This window comes from Argopecten irradians, chromosome 4 (genome assembly GCF_041381155.1).
Source record: "Argopecten irradians isolate NY chromosome 4, Ai_NY, whole genome shotgun sequence".
NCBI lineage: Eukaryota > Metazoa > Mollusca > Bivalvia > Pectinida > Pectinidae > Argopecten > Argopecten irradians.
In genome coordinates this window covers 24,179,676-24,203,099 of record NC_091137.1, presented here as the reverse complement: position 1 = coordinate 24,203,099, position 23,424 = coordinate 24,179,676, and the positions used below count along the sequence as shown (strand labels likewise).

Below are 23,424 nucleotides of genomic sequence, written 5' to 3'. Positions count from 1 at the left end.
ATAACTCTTAAGAAAAAACTGTGCTTCCATATACTTTATTTCTTCACCAAGTAATATACTGCTGCCCCCTTAGTACATGGACCTTTCTTTGATACAATAAAAGAAAAGAACTTAAGCTCTTTCATTACACAAGCACTTTAATAGCTTACCATTTATAGTTGAATACTTTCCCAGTTTGGTTGGGAATCTAACATTATTTTGGTGGGTTTCTGTTGCCCTAAGTGATCTAAATGCTACAACATAACTATTTTCTCGTTTACATTTTTGATCTCGACATGTGTACATACATGCATACAAAATAATTCTTCAAAATCATCAGACAATAATTGTAATTATAACCTTATCAATTTACTCCTGCATTTTTTGTTTCTTGTTTCACAAGAATCAAACAAGATAATTAAATGGAACTCCAACTTTAATATACATATTAATGTAATTAAATGGAACTCCAACTTTAATATACATATTAATGTACTTAGGATGGAAGTGTAATGCTATATATATATACTCGCACATGAGTAGTACTTACAGTCCTGGAACATCATAAAATGGGTTCACACTTAACTTTAATATGTGCGCATTAGTTTGGTGATACAGGGGTAATTAAGTAATTTTAGGAAACGTCAATAATTGACACCCAAGCCCCAAGGTTGTAGTACAGACTTCAACATTAAGTATAAAATCAAATTTCTGCGCTTCACTCATCCAACAATTTTGAAGAAAAACAAAAACATCAATTTAAAGCTATCTTACTCAAAACATACATACAATTGGCAGGTAAAACGGTTTTATGTTAGCGGTTATCATACATTATCATTGAGCACTTTCAAAACTGCACAAAAATACTAATATCATAAATATCAAAATAGATATTATTTAATCCTTATAAATTAAATCTATATTGACACAATACTTTTTAAGTATACATCTCCCTTTCTGATACTCTCTGACCAGATTGTTATCTTTACAACCTATGAATTTTCCAATACAAAAAGTATTTACCTTAATATTACTGTAATTTAAATAGATGTTGATATTACATGTAGCTTTAATTTGGAGACATGAAACTTAAAATATCATCTTTATCTCTAATCTAAAATACATTTTGATATTACAGCAATGCAGTGAGCACCACAAAAATGTGTCAAAAAGCTTATGCAATACTTGTAAATATGCATACTTTACAAATAAAAAAAACAACACCAAATTATTTTTATAACAAATGGATGGAAGCACTTATTCTGTATTTGCATATAACAGATTTATCTCCCCTTAGGTAATTTCATGTTTGTCAAATTGAGTAAAACATGTATATAATGAACACACTTACAACAAAGTCATTGTTATAATGTAGTAATTTTCATTCCCCTTAAATTTTAATATTTAATATTTGTAATACACAAATGTATGGGTATAATGTTGACAAATTGCATATAACAAAGTTAATTTGTTGGTCCCTAGAGGGACGTTTAACCATGTTTTACTGTATTTCAGTGAAAACAACACAAGTTTTTCACAAACTATTGACATCACAATCGATACCTACATGTACCTGCTCGGACAGATAACTCTGTAATATGCAAAGACGGTGTTTGTGACTTTGACATTTAAACAGGTTAGGTTATTAAATTCTTAAATTTTAATACCCAATACATGTATTCTGAAACAATAGATTAAAATTCCTGCAATACAATTATAATTCTTACTTTCACAACATTCATATCAATCTTGCACATAAACCAAACACCTGTGCACATCATCGACCTTTTAAAGACCCAGCATCTGACTAAAAATGCAATACCTATGTACTTTCTATACATTATACTGACACAATAAGCCCTATAGCTTATGAACAATATGCTTCTTTCATTTTCCAAGACGTATTTATGTACAGGTAAAAACATGAAACATCACTCTATACACAAAAAGCATTGCCTTAAAGTTATATGTGCTATAATTCTCATTCTCACAAATCAAGAAGAGCGTCTTGTATCTTATTCTCCACAAAAAGTTACCAATGTTTTGAGAATTACACTAGCCACCTATGTTTATAAGGTATGCATGTTTGTCTGTATCTTTGAATGATTTTCACAGCTTAATTCATCAAACTTTGCAGTTTTCAATAGAAAAAAATTTTGACCGAATTATGGCACATATAACTTCAATTGCAAAATGCAAATTTAAAACTATCATCTTTAGACTAATATTTCAATAATACTATACTACAAACACTTAATTGGCACTTGCAATAGATCCTACCTCAATTAAGTACCAGTATTCAACATAAAATATACTAAGCCTTAAAGTTTAAGTGTATTCTGTATGAATAATATGAAAAATGGAAATTCTACATGAAAAGAAATATTTATCAATTTTTTTTTTACAAAATTCAGTTATTTTGATAATATTGAGGGTCAACAAATAAAATCTCATGATGGTTATCAAATTATGATATATCAAATTCAACCCAAGGACCCCCATGTCCCTAAAGGTGGAAAATGACTGTTTTTTTAGCGCCCATTAGACTGGGCATTTATCAAATTGGACATAGTAGTCTCACTTTTCCTTATGAAATGTAGAAAATCAGGCAGATTCCATATATCAAGGAGATATTTTGTACAGAGTATTAATTAGTACTGGGTAGACAAAGATATTTGGCCGTATACCTGAACCAGACATATATTTGTCAAAATGTCTGGTGTTAAGGACAGAGTATATCTGGGTACAGGGATACAATGGGGAATATCGGTGGAAACAGACAAGATTCCCAATGGGGAATATTGGTGGAAACAGACAAAAAGATAATTTTCTAGGTTTAAGGAAATTATAAAAAACAAATACCGGTATTAAACTTACACTTCATATTTTGTTGATATAAAAAACAAAACAAAAAACCTTGCAGTGTTGTAAGACTGCAACACTTAATTAAGACAGTAAATACAATTCAGATATGATGAGGTTTTGATCAGACCACATATACAGTTTGATTATCAGTCAAAAAGACCATGACATGAGACAGAAAATGTATGCAATTTAAAATGATTTGGTAACAAATGCTAAGTTATAATTATTATATCTTAATGACTATATCAACGGTTCTGATGTTTTGTCGCCATTATTTTCAAGAAGTGTTATTTGATTAAAGTTCTTCTTACAATCATATTACATTTACCTCTTCTTTTACAATGTGTTAAATATCATTCCGGAAAAAATAAGTAAACAACATATTATAATTATGTATATAGCTATATGTATAGTACATACATTTGTAAAATTGTAATAAGATGTCTTCTGAGAGTTACTGGCTGATTTAATCTGTTTGGTTATATACGTGTATATGAAAAAAAAATCAATTAAGAGATCATATAAAATAACAGATTATTTGGGTTTAAATGGTGAAGAAGCAGACAAAATATGGTATGTATACTAATTGGTTTTTACAGGAATGATAAATTATAATACATTTACACATGTATTTCAAATAATGGCAACTACAATTAACTATAAACAAATAAATAGTAATAATAAAAAAAGAAGGAGATCTTCATTCTGACAAAGCTATATCAACATTTCCATTTTGGTTGATATTTCACAGAAAAAAACTTTTAAGATATTATATATCCACTCAGTAAAACAAAACAAAAAACATAAACGACAGATCTTTATGTCAATAGTTCATAACAAAAATCTCACAAAAGTAAAAATAATGTAGCTACATGTATCTTATTTGTACCTATTTGAATTTTGTGTATTTTTCGCAAGGTCTTTGTTAAGCTTTGTTATTTAATTTATCAATCCCTGTATAATTATTCTTCTCCACAAAATCCAGAACATTTTATATTGGTAAGCATTATGTAATTGATGAGGATTGATTGATAAGATACTGGCAAAGAAACAATAGAAAACTGTTTTTTATTATATAACTAATGGGCGTTAATGTCTATCAAGTCCTTTGGAAATGATTTTCTCATGGAAACAGGCTCAAACAGCGGAAAATAATGTTTTCATTAATGAAGGGGCCATAACTCTGTCTAAAAACATATGTTACAAGTGGTTATAAATTAATTTGCTACAAACAAAGCATGGAAAATGCAATTTGAACATCCCCCCCCCCTCAAAAAAAAACCATTAAGGGGCCATATCTCCTTCAAACATTATAATCCAGAGATAGAAATTAATAGTACCGGTACAACCGTATTTATGATAAACAAATCAAAGTCACACAACAACTCCAAACCAATCAAAAAAACCTATAATCACATAGAATCAAACCTTGACAGGAATCATTAATCTGAGTGAAGTACTTTTGTCTTAATATATATGTGTTTCAGGCAATGTTTCCTCAAAGTAAACAGGGTCTTTGGGTGATATAAGTTAAACTTACATGTTGTACAAGGCACTTTCTAGTCAATAAGTGAAGTTAAGCAATTTCAATCTTCCATTTTCACTAGAAACCTATATCAAAACTATCTTCTTAATAACGCTTTCAGAACAACAGGTTATGTTACAAAAATATTGTTCATACCGGTACCTCAAATGAACATTCACCCTAATCTGGGTTTTTCTGTTGCAAAGGAATGGACGGTGGCCAAATGAGTGATACCAGCTGAGGATACTGAAGTTTTAAAATACTTTAACAGAAGGAATGATCAACTATTTCCAATTAAGTTATATCCATGGCCACTGAGTTTTGCATAATTATGCCTTACTAGAGATATATTTTGTACTAACTTTGTACTGTAAAATGTCACGACAAGAGACACACATGGTTCTATTGTACCTCTGCTCAGAACATATTTCCGGGTGATCAAGTTTCTAATTGCCTGCAAAATATGCAAAATTTGATTGCCCATGTAAAGTTGACAGTATATATATCCTGCATAACATATTTATTATTATAACTTCCTTTTGCATGTACCTCTATCATATATATTATCTTTTGGGAAATATGAATGTTGATAGAATTTTTACTAGAACAAGCACTTGTACTTTATTGAATAATTGGCATTACTTGGAAACAAAATAAAACAGATAAATTTCATATAAAAACGACTATAGAATAAACATTTACTTAGAAAAGGCAGCCTGAAACATCTTTTTCCTCATACTTGTATTTCTTCTCAGCAGATTGATCATAATTGCTGGTCAGTATTAAACTTACTGGATGCTTAACAAAAACCCACAAAAAACATTTCAAGTGGTGCAACTCATTGCAAACTTGCAAATTATAAGTTGCTTCATGAAATACAGAATATATAAAAAGAAAAGTAATAAAAAACCTATTTCTAAACTTACTGTCACTTCAAAATTTCTTGTTTAAAAAAAAATGTCAGATTATTTTTAAAAAAATATCAGATTATTACAACCTGAATTATTGGGTTTTTTCTTCTAGATATTATGACTACCTTGGTATTTTTTTTTTTACATAAGATCAAAGATGCTGAACACATTATTTTTAGGAAAAATACAGGTGTCATGTTTGAGCTTGTTTAAACGCAAAATTCACCCATCAGCATATACCACAGCTAAACCTACACATTATACATGAAGTTCTTCGTAACATCATGTAAAATTTCCCCTCTGAACACAGTTAAGCCTCAAAGTACTTAAAACTACGAACTTTTCGGTATAACATAAAGAAGTGAGTCATCAAATATTTCGCCCTCGGTGTCCATGCCCCCATGGATGAGGCAGAACTTCAATGTCATGGTATTAGGGGGACTGTTGACACTACTAGTCCCTGTGGCCCCTTCTGGTCTGGGCGTCTCCTCCTCTTCCTCCTCCTCCCTATCAGACAATGGATCCCCAAGGCTGCCAGGTCCCTCGGCCCCTAGGAGGTCAGGGTCGGGCAGATTCTGGGCTCCCTCGTTACCTTGACTGGAGCTCTCTGTGAAATTAGACATTCCAGGTTGAGAAGAAGTATAAAAGGACTTCTTTAATCTTTCCCCCTTCTTTATAAATGCTGATGCAGCACAAATGAGTACACATCATGTCATCTTCGATATTCAAGGGGTTACTATCACTGGAGGCACTGCTGCCTCCAGTTGTACTATGAGATATTTAAGGGGGGATATAGCGTCAGTGATAGTAACCCCTGGAATATTGAGGATGACATAAATGTAAAAGTATACAGTAATGCAATGCTAATTCATGAGATAAGTTAGTCTTCATGTGTTTCTCATTTTTGCAGCTGTTCAATGTTTGGGACAGTCTGAAATTCAATTATCAATTTCAGACAAAAAATGTCCTGGTGCACATTCTGAAATTGCCATGATAATGTAAACAATTTGTTTTTATTAACAAATGGTGAAAAGTAGTCTTGATATAAAATTGACAAAGAGTAATCACATGAAAAAAGTTGATGTCTGAATTAATACCTAAAATGCATTAGGTTTGGATAGTATTTCACATAAATTACTCATTCAGATTTTGAATACAAATTTAAATATAAAAGACTTTACCTGAGCTGGTATCATGCCTGCTGTCCCTAGAACTTGCACTACCAGGTTTTAGATCTCGCAGTGAGAAGCTTTCCCGAGAACTAGCGCTCCCTGGTTTTACGCTACTTCCCCGAGAACTAGCGCTGCCAGGCTTTAGTTCACGATCCAAAACTTCCTGGGCTTCAAGTGTGGCACCAACGATGTCATCGTCTTCTGCTGTGTCCGGGAAAGAACGCTCCAATTCTAGGTAGCACATGCCGAAATCTAGTCTACAGGCAGGTGGGGGGCCCTGTAGCTCCATCTTAGTCCATACCATAGACACTGATACAGAACAAATAAACACAGTGTCAGTGGCAAAAATATAATTCTGGTGTGTTATTTCTAAAGGTTTGTATAAAGGTGTATAAGCTGACCCAAAAGTTATATATACTTACTATTCACTTGCATAATGACAGCCAACATCGATAGCCAAGGGTATTCAGTACAATACTCAATACTCTCTCTGAATCCCTTGGCTAGCGAAGTTGAATGACAGCTAAATTGAGTTAATCAAATTCAGATTAAATGTATAAAATTAAAGATGCTCCACCGCTGACAGAGCAAAAATGATATTCATCATTTGAACATTAATTGGTGTCTAATCGTGTATATATATGCCTAATTAACACAAAAAATATATAAAATAATTAATTTCGCCTTTGTTGCATGTGCAATCAGTACTTCATTCCATATAGGATATAGTGCCACGGACTTTTTTCGGGATGCAATTAATTATTCTTAATATTTTTAACTTGATGTAAAATTAGAAGCTCAAACTTTTCAGTGGTGGTAATGGTGTAAAGTAAGTAACTTTTTGTAACTGACGCAAAATACTACATCGTCTGCTTCTGATTTTGATAGTGAAAAAAATACCATTTGTCGGCGGTGGAGCATCTTTAAATCATCTGTACAATTTACTGATTCAGAAACAGCACCCATGTTAACCAACATTTGGTTTAAAGTAACACCGTAATAAATATTCAAACCAAAACGCTTTACACTTGTCATCTTTCATAGGACAATTTTTGTACGATGCTCAAAGGGGAAGGAGAAAAGATTGTAATTGAACACTGCAAGTGCAGTATTTCTTCATTGAAACAGCACATGTTCAAGAATAAACACATATTTCACAATTTCCTGTGGACATACCAGTAGTGTACTTACTGGTCTAAAACTGCTGACAACAACCCATACCATTTTACTCTGACAATGATTGAAAAGTCTCTTTTACATACCACTCTAAAGAAAGGAGTAATATCTACCTGTATCTAGTTGTGACATAATATCTACCTGTATCTAGTTGTGACATAATATCTATCTGTATCTAGTTGTGACATAATACCTACCTGTATCTAGTTGTGATATAATATCTTCCTGTATCTAGTTGTGACATAATATTTAGTTGTGACATAATATCTACCTGTATCTAGTTATGACAAAATATCTACCTATATCTAGTTGTGATATAATATCTACCTGTATCTAGTTGTGACATAATATCTACCTGTATCTAGTCTGTGTAAGTCGTCCAGAGCTCCTTCTCTGTTCATTCCACCAAATATATACAGGTCCGTCTCGTAGGCCATACCAGAGTGGGCAGCTCGGGCGGACGGGAACACTTTCTTCTTCCTAGCATTAGACCAGCACCGTTTGTTGAGATCGAGTATATGAAGATCGTCGTAGAAGGAAGCTCCAGCCATACCTCCGTGAATAAACAAACGGTTTCCAATGCCAACCATTACATGACCATGGCGCGGTTTGGGGGAATCTCCTTGTACATGTAGAATTGACCATGAGCCAGACTTTGAATCAAAACAGTGGACTTGTCGGTCACCGACTGGGTCAGGACCGCTGTGACCCCCACTGTACACAATGAACCGGTCCCCTACCACTGCAGTGGTGTGAAATGTTCGAGGGGAAGGTGGCTTGCCTGTAATAGGAGGGGTGGACCAGGAGTTTGTGGACGTGTCCAACACTTGGATATCATTCATGTTTCCTGTTGGATCTGCTCCGCCGAACACGTATATTTTATCTGGGGTACTTTCAGGTACAAAAGCAGCATGTTCGTATCTGGCTCGGAACCCTGGGTAGTCGATGATGTCCCATTGCATGGTGTTCAGATCCATGTAGAAGGTATCACAAAAAGCACCACTGGGATTTGCCCCGCCAATGACATACAGTCTGCCATTGTCGCCAGGCTTTGATCCCTTTACAAATGAACAGGTATGGCCAACGCGGATGGAGGGGCTGTCTCCAAAGGTGGACAACACATACCATAGCCCTGTGTTGGGCATTGTGTCCGAATCAAGCATTGGGTGAAGCTCCATGATGAAGTATGATGAGTATTATGATACGTTAACAGGATAATATCTGGTGTTCCAAGCAATTATGAGATTCACATTGACACAATATGAGCGACACAGCTGTGATCGGGAAAAATAAAATGTAGCTTGCTTTCATACAAATTCCTTTTTTCTATGTATAAATATGTCACAAGCATAAACCTAAAGCCATGCAAATAAGCTCTGGTGAATACATAAAAATAAATGTTAATGACAAAATGTTATATGATAAGGTGCAATAAAATGATGAAACAGGAATGTAAGAGGGTCCAAGGAAAGCAGAGGAATGGATGGGCTATACTATGCTGCAGACGCTGGACTGAACATGGCTGGAATCCATCTTCATGTGGTTGATGCCTTCTTGCCGCGCCACCACACCTCTGTTACCATAGTTACCAAACTCCACATGGTTACTAGGGTCTACCTCCACCGACAGGGGGCGTTTTGTACTGGTAGCAAAGTTGAGATCTTTTTTCTTGCGTTGCTGCTGCTGAAATATCATTAGAGATGTGTCCTCGTATCTCTGATGGATAAAATAGGACGACTCAAAGTAGTTAGGTGTTTTATTCATTTAGGCTTCTGGTTTTCACTCTGCCATCATCTGTATGGGAAAAAAATCAGTATTACTGGTAATATCTCTTTATTAACCGTGAAACTATGTCAAGACAACAATGTGGCTTACCTAAAGTAATTACCATACCTATTGAAAAATACAAGGTTTGTTACCAGTATGGGGTCATACTAGAAACATACTAAACATATAATAAAAAACCCAAGTCTGGCTTAATTTTTCACGCTAACATCTGTCACAATGTGGTTCAGTTTGGATCTCATTTCAACACAGTTTACTTACAATATGCATATGTAAACATATTGATGTAGCTTGGCCTGATAAAAAGATAATAATATAATCTTAACCCTAGAGCAAATTATTACTAGACAATATTTGTTACAGTCAACCCATGTTACAGAATAACAAAATTATAAAATAAGGTTGTTAATTTAAAGCCAATATTGAACTTTGAAAGGTATAGAAAGCATTACATATCACGATAATCATTGGTAGAGTATAAAATAATACTAAATTGACAATAGAATAAAATAGCTGGCAATTGTTGACCAAAAAGAGCAGACACTTGTTTTGACCGGTGACTTTCGACAATGCTCGTATATTATTTTTGGTTAAAATAAAGCAATTCAACAACAGGACGAAGCCGCGTTGATATATTTACCTAGACAATTAAATCAGAAAGGCAGACATATATGCATGTATGGCAGTAAAATATGCAGAGCCCAAACCCCAATCACGTTCAAGAAGGAAGTCCTCAGATGTCGACCATAGAAACCCATGCATCAAGAATGTGAGACGTCTCGCCCCTAATATGTCTTCGCATGCGTTTCGTCCCAAATGAGACATTTCGGCGTGAGTCTTGCCAATGACTAGTCGTGTGTAAAAAATACATATCATGCAATTTGTGTGATACAGTTTACTCGTTGGAATTTATTTTGGTCAGATTCTCTTGAAATTTCAACAATTGGCATTTTATAGTTTTATACATATATTTTCAAAAGATCTTGATATAATATCTATAAAATATTTCAAGTCTTAAATTTTGTTGTTGTGAAATGGAGGTAGAATCTAAATGATTCCAAGCAGCAATCGGGTTCGTATGCTGACGAAGCAGGATATATATACGAGACGCCTAACTTAAAATTTTCCCGCCATCTAATTAAAAATAGAACTTCTATGTCGCTCTCCATACCGTCCGCTCTTCTACGAGTGGACGGTACGGAGAGCGACATAGAAGTTCTAATTTTATGAGCGGATGGTACGGAGTCGACATAGAAGTTCTAATTTTACGAGCGGACGGTACGGAGAGCGACATAGAAGTTCTAATTTTACGTGCGAACGGTACGGAGAGCGACAAAGAAGTTCTAATTTTACGAGCGGACGGTACGATTTTAATTAGATTGCATCTCTGCGATTCTAAATCGTACAATTTTTCCCGGGGAGACCCCTGGAACCCCCAAACACCAAAATCTCGCGCCTTCGGCGCTCGCAAAATCATCAAAATACATCGTAAAGCTCATCTCAGTCATTCTTGCGTATTCTTCTATAGATGTGTACAAGGATTATATGTAGTAATATATGAAAAATATATATCAATTATCTCCTGTTGATACGGGGCACGCGAGGGGGGGGGGGGGGGTTACGAAATATTGAGGACCTTTGCCCCCCCCCCTCCATTACGTTTCATCTTCCTACGCCACTGAACAACCATATTTCATATCGGCCTACATTATAAACGTTAGGTACAGACACTGTAAAATTCTTGTGGTTTTTTTATTACTTATCAATATGTAGATTGTTTTATGGACGCATACCTGCAGAAATCACTTTACAATTAGTTATAGCACTGTAAAAATGTAAAATGAAATTGTAGACCACACATTGTCTTCTTTAAATGTAATTATGGTGATTTTTTTCCAGTACTGCCAGAAATCATTTTCAGCTCTTATTTGCACTTGCAAAATTAAAATCTATACATTGTAAAGATCGTAATTCTCAATTACACAAAGGAGGATAACTTTGATACGTAATAAATCAAAAGTAAAGTGAAATAATTTTTGGATCAAAAAAAAAAAATGTCGATTATGAGATTCACATTGACACAATATGAGCGACACAGCTGTGATCGGGAAAAATAAAATGTAGCTTGGTTTCATACAAATTTCTTTTTTCTATGTATAAAAGTTCTATTTACTTCAGGGGTCCCAGTCCATCTTCCAGTTTCTATAGGTAAGTGCATGTTCGAGGTTCTGAATTTTATGATGATTTGTCTATCTATTGGCTTTAGTTTCATAAGATACTTTACAAATTCAAAATTACTTTTAAAAATAGAATAAGTACGACCTCTTGATGAATTTTCTATATCATTAAACCATTTTTGTACAAATTGATCTTGTAATCTCTGTTTTACGATAGATTTTAAATATTCTCTATTATATGTACATACATTCTCGAAGCCCCATATATAATTTAAACCAGCTTCTTCAAAAATATTTTTAACATTATGCATCCATTTGAATTCCATGATAGTATTTGTTTGCAAGTTTAACATCAACTTATATATATTACTTGAAAGATTATCTGTAGTAATCAATTTGTGCCAGAACATAATAATTCTGTTTTTAACCTCTACATAGTGAGGGAATCTCCCTAATTCACCATATACCATGTAATTACACGTACTTTTCCTAACGCCGAGTATACGTTTACAAAACTGTAAATGAAGCTTTTCTATAGCTGTAATATTTTCGTGGCCCCATACTTCTACTGAGTACATCAATATTGGTAACACAAGGGAATCATATACTTTTAACTGAAGATCAATAGGAAGAGGGATGTTTCTTATTTTCTTGTAAACAGCAAACATAACTTTTCTTGACTGTTCCAACATTTTCAATTTCGTTTTATGAAAACTCCCATTATAATTCATCAATATTCCTAGATATGAAAACGAATCTACAATGCCGTCAATCTCTTTGTTAAATAATGTGAAATGAGAATGAGTTCGAGACTTCCTCTTTGAAAAAATAACAATTATTGTCTTATTTGTGTTTACTTCAAGTTTCCAATTTTCACAATAAATTTCAAATTTATATAAGGCTGACTGTAGATCGTTCGCTGATTCAGCCATTATAACTGTGAAATAGTTTTATATACATTCCAATAGTATTATTTAAATCTTTTATATTCTTCAAACAAATGATACCATGCTCTTCAAAAAAACTTTCAATATCATTAAGAAAAATAGCAAATAAGAAGGGTGACAAATTTTCTCCTTGCTTTACACCGACGTTGCAAGTAAACATATCAGATACATCATCATAAGTTACCATTTTTGACACAGGATTTTGTATTTTCATATAGATTAATTATTGCTTTAAACATTTTCCCAGTTATATTGCTTCTTTAAACTTTTTGCCATAAACCGAGTCTCCAAACTGAATCAAAAGCTTTTCTAAAATCAACAAAGGAACAAAACAGTTTTTTACCAAGTGAGAAATAGATAGAAGTCAGAACATGTAGAATAAAAATATTATCAGTTGTAGAATGGTTTTTCCTTAATCCTGTCTGGGCAGAAGTTATCAAGTTTATTTCATCAGCCATTTTGTTTAGTATACAATTTAATATGGATGTAAAAACTTTACCGAGACAAGAAACCAGACTTATTGCTCTATAAATATCTAAATTATTAGGATCCCCTTTTCGCTTATATATAGGTTTTATAACCCTATTTTCCAAAATTTCCAAAATTATTTTTATCAAAATGTATGAGGAGTTCGGCGGACAACGTTGTGTCTAGACAGACAGTCAGACAATTCAATTCAATTCAGTTCTTGTATTATATACACATGTTTCTGTTGAATCTTACACTAACAGACGTACATGTGATAACATAATTATTACTCAAATTAATTTAATGTTTTATTATATTTTGTGATTTATTGGAAATAAAGATCAAAATCTCCACCCAGCTACCCGTGTACATTTGTTAATTAGGTCTCAACATACTTACTTATAATATCGAAGTTCTCATTATTGTACCTGTTGTTGTTATCAGTTCACCTGAGATGAATTAAAAAAAATCTTGAATCTTGAACCACCCTGCTACTGTGTTATTTAGGTCGCGACCTCTATATATCAGGCTTTTGTCCGGGGTGGGGTGGGGTCCGTACCTCACCTGTATCACCTTCAGGCTCCCACGGCCCCATCCCAGCGCCTTCGATTGCACCGGTAATTAACACTTCTTTGGCTATTGGACAAACAATGGTATTGTGTCCGCACGTATGTGCGAGAAAATTTATCTATCGTTGAATGTGGTAAAAATTAACATAATCTCAGAAGAGATTACATTTTGATGCTTCAATTCAATTTCAATTTATTTCCAATATTTGACAAAGAAACTTGAAAATAATTTCGACCATATATGAAATCAATTTAGTCAAGTGTTTATAAGTGATACCGTCATCTACGTATACGTCCTTGATTTCACAGAGACAGTCCGTCCGAGACAGTTTATTAGCAGAGGCATGTATCATCAACATCTCTACGATAACATAATGTACATTATGAACCATTTGTTGACGGGATGTGAGGATTAGTTACAGTTTGTCTATTATAAATCAACTACGGTACTACAGTACTATATGTAGATTTTTTTTTTATCTAGACCCCTAAAACATCTAAAAATGTGTCTATGTGCACTCATGTGGGTCCGAATTGATAAACTTATTCTCAGATCGCTGTTTTTGGGCTCGGAAGGATGCCGACATCTGCCGGTTTCTACTTTTGGTAACCCCTTTGTTAGATAAACTTGTAATTCAAATCAATCAACCATTGCTTATAAATACAAGATACATTTGGTTGGATTTTCATAACAAAGTCTTATACTAGAGTATAATAAATATCTCTCCCAATATTATAAAAAATTCTCAAACTTTGGATAAGGGTAGGGTGATTAAAAGTTTGGCAATAATCGTTTTAAACGCTCAAATTATCTCATTGATTAAAATCTTACCACTGCATATAATTTTACTTCATACGCATATTAGTTTACTTCTATTTATTATTAGTTTTTATCTGCAATCAACTTTACTACAAACAAACATCACGCCTATCTTGAAACAATTTAACAACTTCTATAAAACAATTATGGTTTACAAACGTATCTTATGATATAATGAGAAGGACTTATAAGGAGTAACTGTGTGCATACCGTAAGTGTAACTGTGTGCATACCGTAAGTGTAACTGTGTGCATACCGTAAGTGTAACTGTGTGCATACCGTAAGTGTAACTGTGTACATACCGTAAGTGTAACTGTGTACATACCGTAAGTGTAACTGTGTACATACCGTAAGTGTAACTGTGTACATACCGTAAGTGTAACTGTGTACATACCGTAAGTGTAACTGTGTACATACCGTAAGTGTAACTGTGTACATACCGTAAGTGTAACTGTGTACATACCGTAAGTGTAACTGTGTACATACCGTAAGTGTAACTGTGTACATACCGTAAGTGTAACTGTGTACATACCGTAAGTGTAACTGTGTACATACCGTAAGTGTAACTGTGTACATACCGTAAGTGTAACTGTGTGCATACCGTAAGTGTAACTGTGTGCATACCGTAAGTGTAACTGTGTGCATACCGTAAGTGTAACTGTGTGCATACCGTAAGTGTAACTGTGTGCATACCGTAAGTGTAACTGTGTGCATACCGTAAGTGTAACTGTGTACATACCGTAAGTGTAACTGTGTGCATACCGTAAGTGTAACTGTGTGCATAACGTAAGTGTAACTGTGTACATACCGTAAGTGTAACTGTGTACATACCGTAAGTGTAACTGTGTACATACCGTAAGTGTAACTGTGTACATACCGTAAGTGTTCCTACATTCACAACAACTAGCGCAGGACTGTTAATAAGTAACATTCGTGTCGGAAAATCGGTTTTTCGTCTCTTTGACTTGATTATATGACATAAAAACAAACCAAATACCAGTGTACTATTTTTTATAATCTGATAATTAGTAGAGAAGTAAAAAAATTGGGAGTTTGAATTGTGCGTATTTTAATAGAAGATGAAGTTTTTTTTCTTTTCCTTCTAGAAGATAGAGATTCTAAACTAGTTTCAAAATATAGAGAATCGATACTTGCATAAGAGGGAAGACCGGTTATTATTCTAGCAGCTTCCTTTTGAACTTTTTCTAATTTTTCCGAGTCAGAGTTTGAAAAACCATCCCATAATTCACATGCGTATTCTAATACAGGTAAAATAAAAGCGCGATAAATTCTGAGCAAAGCGTCACGTTTTATTAAAAATTTCAATTTTCTTAACACATTTAACTTTTTCATTACTGAAGAATATATTGCTTCCACGTGATCTCCCCATTTGGCACTACCATTATGCAACCCAGCTCGATCTGAACATACCGGATTCACACCATCGGCGCATTGTTGTGTAGCTCAAAATAATAATGAATTGATTGTGTTGCTAAGACATATCAACAAATTAATCTTTTAAGAAGCATATTTTGAAATAGTATAATCCCCGGATGGACATTTTAGTCTAGTTCGTGTGTATTGAATTTTCATTATTAAAGTTTGAACATTACGTGCTTGAACATTTTAGGAAACGCGCCGCGCAGCGGTAAATTTTCTAAATTGTAGTACAAAAATGTGCAGAAGGACGCTTTTTTCTTTTAAATGTGTATTTTTAGAACATTTCACTCGAAATGGGGGGGGAGAGATGTTTGCCCCCTCCCTTGTCCTGGGGAACGGGGGGCAATGCCCCCCTCCCGCCCCCTCCCCCCCCCCCCCCCGCTTCCTAATGTTATGCCCCTGTTATTTGTACATTTGAAAGGTTTTCACAGCTTTATTCATTAAATTTCATTGTTTTTGATATATTACTGAAGAAAATGTAGCATCTTAAAATGTTCGCCACGTTACAGCACATTAACATTAAAAGAACCAATTTTAGAGTCTTTTTGCAGATGATACCTCTCTTCAATGTTCTTCCTCTTCTTGTCTCGAAATTCAAACAACTTTAAACAAAGATCTTGAATCATTAAACACCTGGGCAAAACATGGCTAGTGTCTTTTAATCCAGATAAAACCGATGTTCTTTTTATTTCTAACAGTAATGAAATAAATGAATTATTAGAATTAGAATTTAATGGTAATATTTTAGACTTTACCAACCGTCATAGGCATTTGGGTGTGGTATTCAATTCTAGTGCCAAATGGGGAGATCACGTGGAAGCAATATATTCTTCAGTAATGAAAAAGTTAAATGTGTTAAAGATGCTCCACCGCCGACAGAGTATAAATGATATTAATCACTTGAACAATAATTGGTGTTTAATCGTGTATAAATATGTCTAATTAACACAAAAAATTATATAAAATAATTTATTTTGCCTTTGGTGCATACGCAATCGGTACTTAATTCCATATAGGATATAGTGGCACGGAATTTTTTCGGGATGCAATTAATTATTTTTTGTAACTTTAACTTGAAGGGAAATTAGAAGCTCAAACTTTTCAATGGTGGTAATGGTGCAAAGTAAGTAACTTTTGTAACTGAAGAAAAATACTTAATCGTCTGCTCGTGTTTTTGATAGTGCAAAAATATCATTTGTCAGCGGTGAAGCATCTTTAAGAAAATTGAAATTTTTAATAAAACGTGACGCTTTGCTCAGAATTTATCGCGCTTTTATTTTACCTGTATTAGAATACGCATGTGAATTATGGGATGGTTTTTCAAACTCTGACTCGGAAAAATTAGAAAAAGTTAAAAAGGAAACTGCTAGAATAATAACCGGTCTTCCCTCTTATGCAAGTATCGATTCTCTATATTTTGAAATTAGTTTAGAATCTCTATCTTCTAGAAGGAAAAGGAAAAAACTTCATCTTCTCTATAAAATGCGCACAAATCAAACTCCTGATTTTCTTACTTCTCTACTTCCTTCTACCGTTCAAGATCAAGCTGCCTATCCATTAAGGATGTACTCCTCTGAGAAGTCAAAATTTTCTTGTATTAAACTTTTTTTCTCATATAAATTTTTGGAAAGAGGAGTTCATACCATGAAAGAAAATGGAAGAAAAAACATATGTCCGTGTGCTCGTTTTTGAGTTATTGTCACTCAAAGATACCAAAATGACAAAATAGTGGATTTTATTGGAATTTCGCCGTTTTGACCACATACACTAGAATTTAAAGCCATAATTTCCTAATGAGGTGTTTGATATGTATGGATGTTTGTAGAATTTATTTTCCAGTAGTCTTCATTAAAAATATATCAGTTATGATTAATAAGAGTAATATTTTTTCTCAAAATAACAACATATGCTACCCCTACCCCCTAATTTTGAGCTCCAAAATGCACCATTTTCAGCCATTTTTGTCAAATTTAATACTTAATAGAAAAAGTTCTGGTATTAAACTTTTGTCAATAGTTTGCATATCAATAGGGAAATGGTTGTTCTTTCTAAATCAGGCAGAAAAATGGGGGGTCCGTGTGCTTACTTTTTTGCCCCATTTAAATATATGTTATTTTTCAATATTTTTGACTAAAAAATAAAAGTGCTCAAATTACCATTAAATGTAAAAATAAAGTGACAAAAGTGTATCATTTCACACATTAATGTTCAATATTTTAATTAACATGAACCCAGTGAAGATTTACAGCAAAAATTAACTCGATACAACTGAAAATGCTGACGCGGTGATGATTTAAGTAAAAACAATTTAAGTAAAAAATGGGAAAACGGTGGCTCTACTCAAAGCCAAAAAAGACACAATTTCAAAATGGCCGCCAAATGGGCCATTTCTAAAAATCGCTGTGTAAAAAAATATACTAAAAATAGAAATGTAATATTTTGACAAAATTTGCTACAGACCACATGCTACAGATATTGATAAATCGTATTTGAAAATCTCATAACGTTTATGATCTATGTCGAAACGAGACTTTAACGGGACTGAAACCACAGAAGAATACATCCTTAAGAAATAGAAATGACTATAGAATTCCGTATTACAGACTTTCATCTACAAACACTTCTTTTCTACCTTCTACTTTTCGCTCCTGGAATAACTTAGAAAACTCTGTTAAGTCAGCAATATCATTGAGCCTTTTTAGAAATTCACTAAAACCGGTTTTTTAATCTTCTCTTTCTTACTTTGGCATTGGTGACCGGAAGTTAAATATATTGCATACAAAACTAACTTAGACATCAATGTAGTTCCCTAAATTGCGATTTGTTCAGGATAAACCTTGTGGAAACTCCATGCTGTAACTGTGGACATATTTGTGAGAGTGTACATCACTTTTTTTTTCGAATGTAAAAATTATAATGTTGAAAGGAATTTGCTATTGGAAAGCCTAAATAATATGAATTTAAATGTCCTTATTGATTTAAATTTAATCTTGTTTGGAAATGAGGATCTGTCTCTGGAAACGAACACAGGAATATTTTTATATGTTCAAAACTTTATTAAATTAAGCAAAAGATTTTAATATTAGACGAATACCTTTATTGTTATACACCTATCAGTTCTTTTCGATATCTCTTTTGTGTATTTTTGTGTTATCTAGAAATCGACTTAAATCACGTTATTTTAGATATTATGGCAAGTTGGTACTAAGGCGACGATTGCTTATGGATTTGATGGAAGACCTGAACAGCTAGGAGAAAGATTTTAGGAGTGTGATGGACATTCTTTTAGAGGGAAGGCAAAGAACGAGATAATTAGTCCAACTGTTGCCGCAAATTATTATTTATTAATTAAGTCGATTTAGTATTACAATTTTAAGACATTGAATTTTCTTCCTCTCCTTACTCCCCCCCCCCCTCTCTCTCTCTCTCTCTCTCTCTTTCTCTCCAAAGTGTTCTTATTTACTATTTAATCATATCTATATATTTCATTACTTTACATATCATGTTTGTATTCGTTCTGTATTTTGGAAAGGGTGGCAATATAAGTTGCATAAAACTTGTACCCAATCCTTTTGTATATATTTGCAATAAAATATGTTAAATCAAATCAAACATGTCATTCATTATGGGGCGAAACGTCGTGGTGGTGACATTATTGGGACGAAATGTCAGGATACCGCGACGACAGGTAAAGCTGGTTTTACATTCTCCCGAATTTATTTTCGTATCTGGATTTAGATACATCCTCTTTTGCAAACTCAGTTGTCTGCTTTCCACTTACCAACGGCAATACATGTTACAGTTTTACTACGTGAATTTATCTATTGCAAAGAAAAGTTTCAACAGCGATAATAATTTAAATGAAGCTGTGTCGATGACCATCACGATGCGGGACTGCAAGCACAAATAGTCTTCAAAATGGCGGCGGAAGAATGGCAGCAGTGTGCGAACTGGCTAGTTCGTTGTAAAATACTGCCAGAGGATCATCGAGCGACACTTCCAGATGCTGAAATATTTGATCTAGCTCAAGCTTTGAGAGACGGTGTTTTAATATGTCATTTACTAAATAACTTAAAGCCTGGATGTGTGGATGTGAAGGATTTTAGCCCCCGTCCCCAGTTATCACAGGTTAGTAAAATCCATTTATTGGTGAAAACGACAAGACAGATGCAATCACAACCATACGTTTATCAGTTTTAATATTCATGTTATTGTTATGATACAAAAAATTAAATAGACAAGTCAAGGTCCAAATCGACATTAATGTGAATATGTCGAAGTGACACAGAGGAATGTTTATATTTCACTTCCTAGTTTCAACTCCGGAAGCGATTCACTTTATCAGAAGTACTGGAGTCAGCTGGCGCTACCAGTTATTGTTGTACTAAGTACGATTTATACCACTCACTGACACGTACAATCTGCGTATTGTTATCTATCAATCTGTTCTTCATCGACTAATTATTAGATAAAAATCTAAGTTATAATTATCATCATGTTACGTTGTGTATATTTTTAGACAAGGATGTAAAAATATACAGTAGATCTGTGTATTGTATGCTAGGCCTATATATACAAGTTACTGCAGGATGTTAAATTAGTAATAAATGACCATGAGAAGGCGGATTTAATAAAATAAACAGTTTCCTGTTGATATTTTTTTGTATTATTATCTTAGAGGTCTATATGTTCCTACTGCAGATTCGATTTATGTATGTTTCATATAACGTTATTGCAATAACATTATTCTGTGATTTTATTATGATATTGCTATAAGATAATTATAATTAATAACAGTTCAATCATTATGTAAGAATTATATATACATCTCTGAATTAAAGACCCAGACAAACTCTTCAGCTTGTATTTTTATTGACTTGCTGTGATAAAGCTGATTCATTGTGTTACTGAACTCACTGTATGATAATGCTGAACTTAGCTATTTCATCACAAAAATATATAAGTACTATAATTAGAACTATCTTGGTTTGTTTTGAAATGCCTAGTTTTGAATTAAAAGTCAAAATTATACATTTATATATTATATAATTATTGGTATGTAGCTGTACATGTAAGTCACCAAGTTTATGAAGTCGATTAATTACTGATGAAATATTGTTTTTCTGAATCTTAAATGACTGCTGTAGCCTAGATATAGAAAAAAGATGACAAGGACCAATGTGTTGCTTGGATTCACAATTTACAAAACAAAAGGACATACCAGGGTATTTTGACTTAATAACTAGACAGTAAAAGGAATTGTGGTAGTTTATTATTTGATTTTACAAACCTTCTTAGCTGGATGCTTTAATGCGTATGGTTTTCCTTTGTTTAGTTTTTATGCCTGAAGAATATCAGAACCTTCCTACAGACATGTAAAAGGGTATTTGGTCTGCGAGATGCAGACCTGTTTGAACCTCCGGATCTCTTTGATGTCAAAGACTTCCGTAAGGTAATTACAAGTACATATGTAACTCTTTATATTTATATTAGATGAGATCTATAGTAGCTTATAGTTTTAGAAATTTGTAATAATATTGACTTGTGGGTTGGTGATGCCAGCTTATACCGATTATGGTACAGTAGCTCTAGGCTTCATGAATACCAGAGAAAAAGAAATAAAGTTTTATGGAAATCTAAATATAAATAGTCTTAATAAATAAGCAGACAAAATATCACACTTTTACAACATCATTTTCTCCAGTGATTTTTTTTCTGAAAAAGTCTGGTACATGCATTATATTTTGTATTTAATATGCCAAATTAAATGGTTTATGAAGTTTATATCATTTAAAATTTAATACTAATTGAATAAAAAATTAATATGAAGAAAATGGTGTACAATCAACGTTGAATTAACAGATTCTGTAATGACACTTTTCAGGTTTTGATGACCCTGTCTCATTTATCTAAAACTGACATTGCACAAAGTCGATACAGGTAAGTTTAACATTCTTCAGTTTACCAATATGGTATTTTTATGTAATAAAAAAGGGGTTGAAAATGGAACAATCAAATACTTTTCATGTGTATTTTGTTAAAGCATAGCATAGAAACGGAAGGCTGTTGGTGATTAAGTGATGAAAGCATTGTGAGATTTAAACATAGGAAAACGCTTTTTCATTGTATATCATCAGTGATCATGACTTCAGACATGTCTACAAACCCATCAGACATGTCTACAAACCCAGGGCTTTTTTTCAACATGATTTCGGGCCGAAAATCGGCCCCATTCCCCATGGCAAAACCTCTAATTTTTTCCCAATACAAGCCTTATATATAAATTTCCCAAAATCAAAATTTCTTGAAAACTATCCAAATAAATGTCATGACCTTAGTTGGTTAAGACTTTAAATATTTGTGAATTGGCTTCAGAAAAGTACATAAACTACATTGGAAATAAAAAATCTTATTTGTTATGCTTTATTTCATATTTCATAATTTTTCCCAAATCCTGGTTTTGTTGTACATTTTCCCAAATTGGAAGCCACTGGCCCCATTCCCATGGCAGTGAGAAAAAGGCCTGAAACCAGACGAGAAGGTCCTCATCCATGTAAAAGAAATTTCCTTTACTGGTACTATTCTGTAATTGCATATTACAGACTTACCTGGGCTTACAGGTAGGTATTGATTGTGACGTCATGTGTTTGTGAGCATAACATCATACTTTTCAGAGAAAACAACATGAATTGAGCTCACAAAATACTGACGTACCATTCAATACCAACCCACAAGTGAGCTAACTCTGTAATATGCAAAGACGGAAAATAGTCATATAATGTTAAGTTAAAATACTAGCTGTGAATTTGAGTTCATTCTCTAAATAATCATTTTAAAACTTGATTTACATATATTTAATGTATTCACTCAATTATCATTATTCATGAAGCTATAAATTGAACTAATTCATTATATAATTACCTCCCACTCCTTTATTCAATCATAAGAAGTCTTATTTTTTTTCTCCAGAAATATACAAGGTGTTATTAATCATTAAAACTCATCAACATTTTATAATTGGCCGTTCTTTCACAAAATGTAAATGTACATAATGTTAAACATTGTACGTACATGTATTCATACATGTGTTGTACGTACTGGTTCAAATTGTTGTGAGTGACTCAATTAACGAATTATAGCTTGTTGCAATTTGCATATGTAGAATGAATTAGTCATTTTGTTTTAATTGTTGTAGCGGTTTCCCACCAAACCACAAAACACACAGAGCCCCTCCTCTTCCTGTGGAAGATGATGACGATGAAGATATCTACGGTAACCTTCCTCGCATGGCACTGTAAGTAATGTTCTTATCTACTTGTAACCATTAATTGATCTTTTCTTGAAGAAAATACAAAGACAACCATTGAGAAAATTGCTGTTCACATTTTCTATCTTTAATTATAACTAAAAAGTTAATTTATATCTTCCATTGCGAGTCCCGGATCAAATTAAGAGAACCCTGGTAGGACTTTGTCAGATTCTGACAATGTACAGGAGAGTAGATCTAGTTTGTGATTTGAAATTGGACAGTGTAAATTGATATCACTATCAGAGCTGGTAATTCTTAGATCTAGATCTTTGCTTTCACTA

General features: G+C 33.4%; 2 protein-coding genes across 9 annotated transcripts in view; one reads left to right on the top strand and one right to left on the bottom strand.

Annotated features, from left to right (window-relative positions):
• Positions 1-18: 18 nt before the first annotated feature.
• LOC138321058 (rab9 effector protein with kelch motifs-like) lies at positions 19-10,194 on the bottom strand. Its single transcript, XM_069264467.1, has 4 exons — positions 10,054-10,194; positions 7,984-9,422; positions 6,462-6,761; positions 19-5,887 (listed from the first exon to the last, which is right to left on the bottom strand). The coding sequence occupies exons 2-4, from the start codon at positions 8,804-8,806 to the stop codon at positions 5,613-5,615; spliced, it is 1,398 nt and encodes a 465-aa protein (XP_069120568.1). The 5' UTR covers positions 8,807-9,422; positions 10,054-10,194; the 3' UTR covers positions 19-5,612.
• A 9,350-nt stretch (positions 10,195-19,544) lies between these two features.
• Positions 19,545-23,424, top strand: part of LOC138321057 (guanine nucleotide exchange factor VAV2-like) — a 52,656-nt gene continuing 48,776 nt past the window's right edge. For 4 of the 8 annotated variants that reach the window (XM_069264465.1, XM_069264461.1, XM_069264464.1 and 1 more), the window contains exons 1-4: positions 19,548-19,962; positions 21,170-21,286; positions 21,719-21,774; positions 23,030-23,128. In XM_069264465.1, coding sequence (XP_069120566.1) covers positions 19,753-19,962; positions 21,170-21,286; positions 21,719-21,774; positions 23,030-23,128 — 482 coding nt within the window. In that variant the 5' untranslated portion in view covers positions 19,548-19,752. Of the gene's footprint in view, positions 19,963-21,169; positions 21,287-21,718; positions 21,775-23,029; positions 23,129-23,424 lie in introns of all 8 variants that reach the window. The other 4 variants (XM_069264460.1, XM_069264462.1, XM_069264466.1 and 1 more) reach the window with 3 other exon arrangements.

What these genes read in the sequence shown, in the direction of transcription:
- LOC138321058 (XM_069264467.1), bottom strand. Translation starts at nt 8,806, where the DNA reads ATGGAGCTTCACCCAATGCTTGATTCGGACACAATGCCCAACACAGGG. An exon ending in CTTACACAGACTAGATACAG is followed by an intron (nt 6,762 to 7,983) that starts GTAGATATTATG and finishes GTTCTGTATCAG; the next exon opens with TGTCTATGGTATGGACTAAG. An exon ending in CAGGCATGATACCAGCTCAG is followed by an intron (nt 5,888 to 6,461) that starts GTAAAGTCTTTT and finishes CTAATTTCACAG; the next exon opens with AGAGCTCCAGTCAAGGTAAC.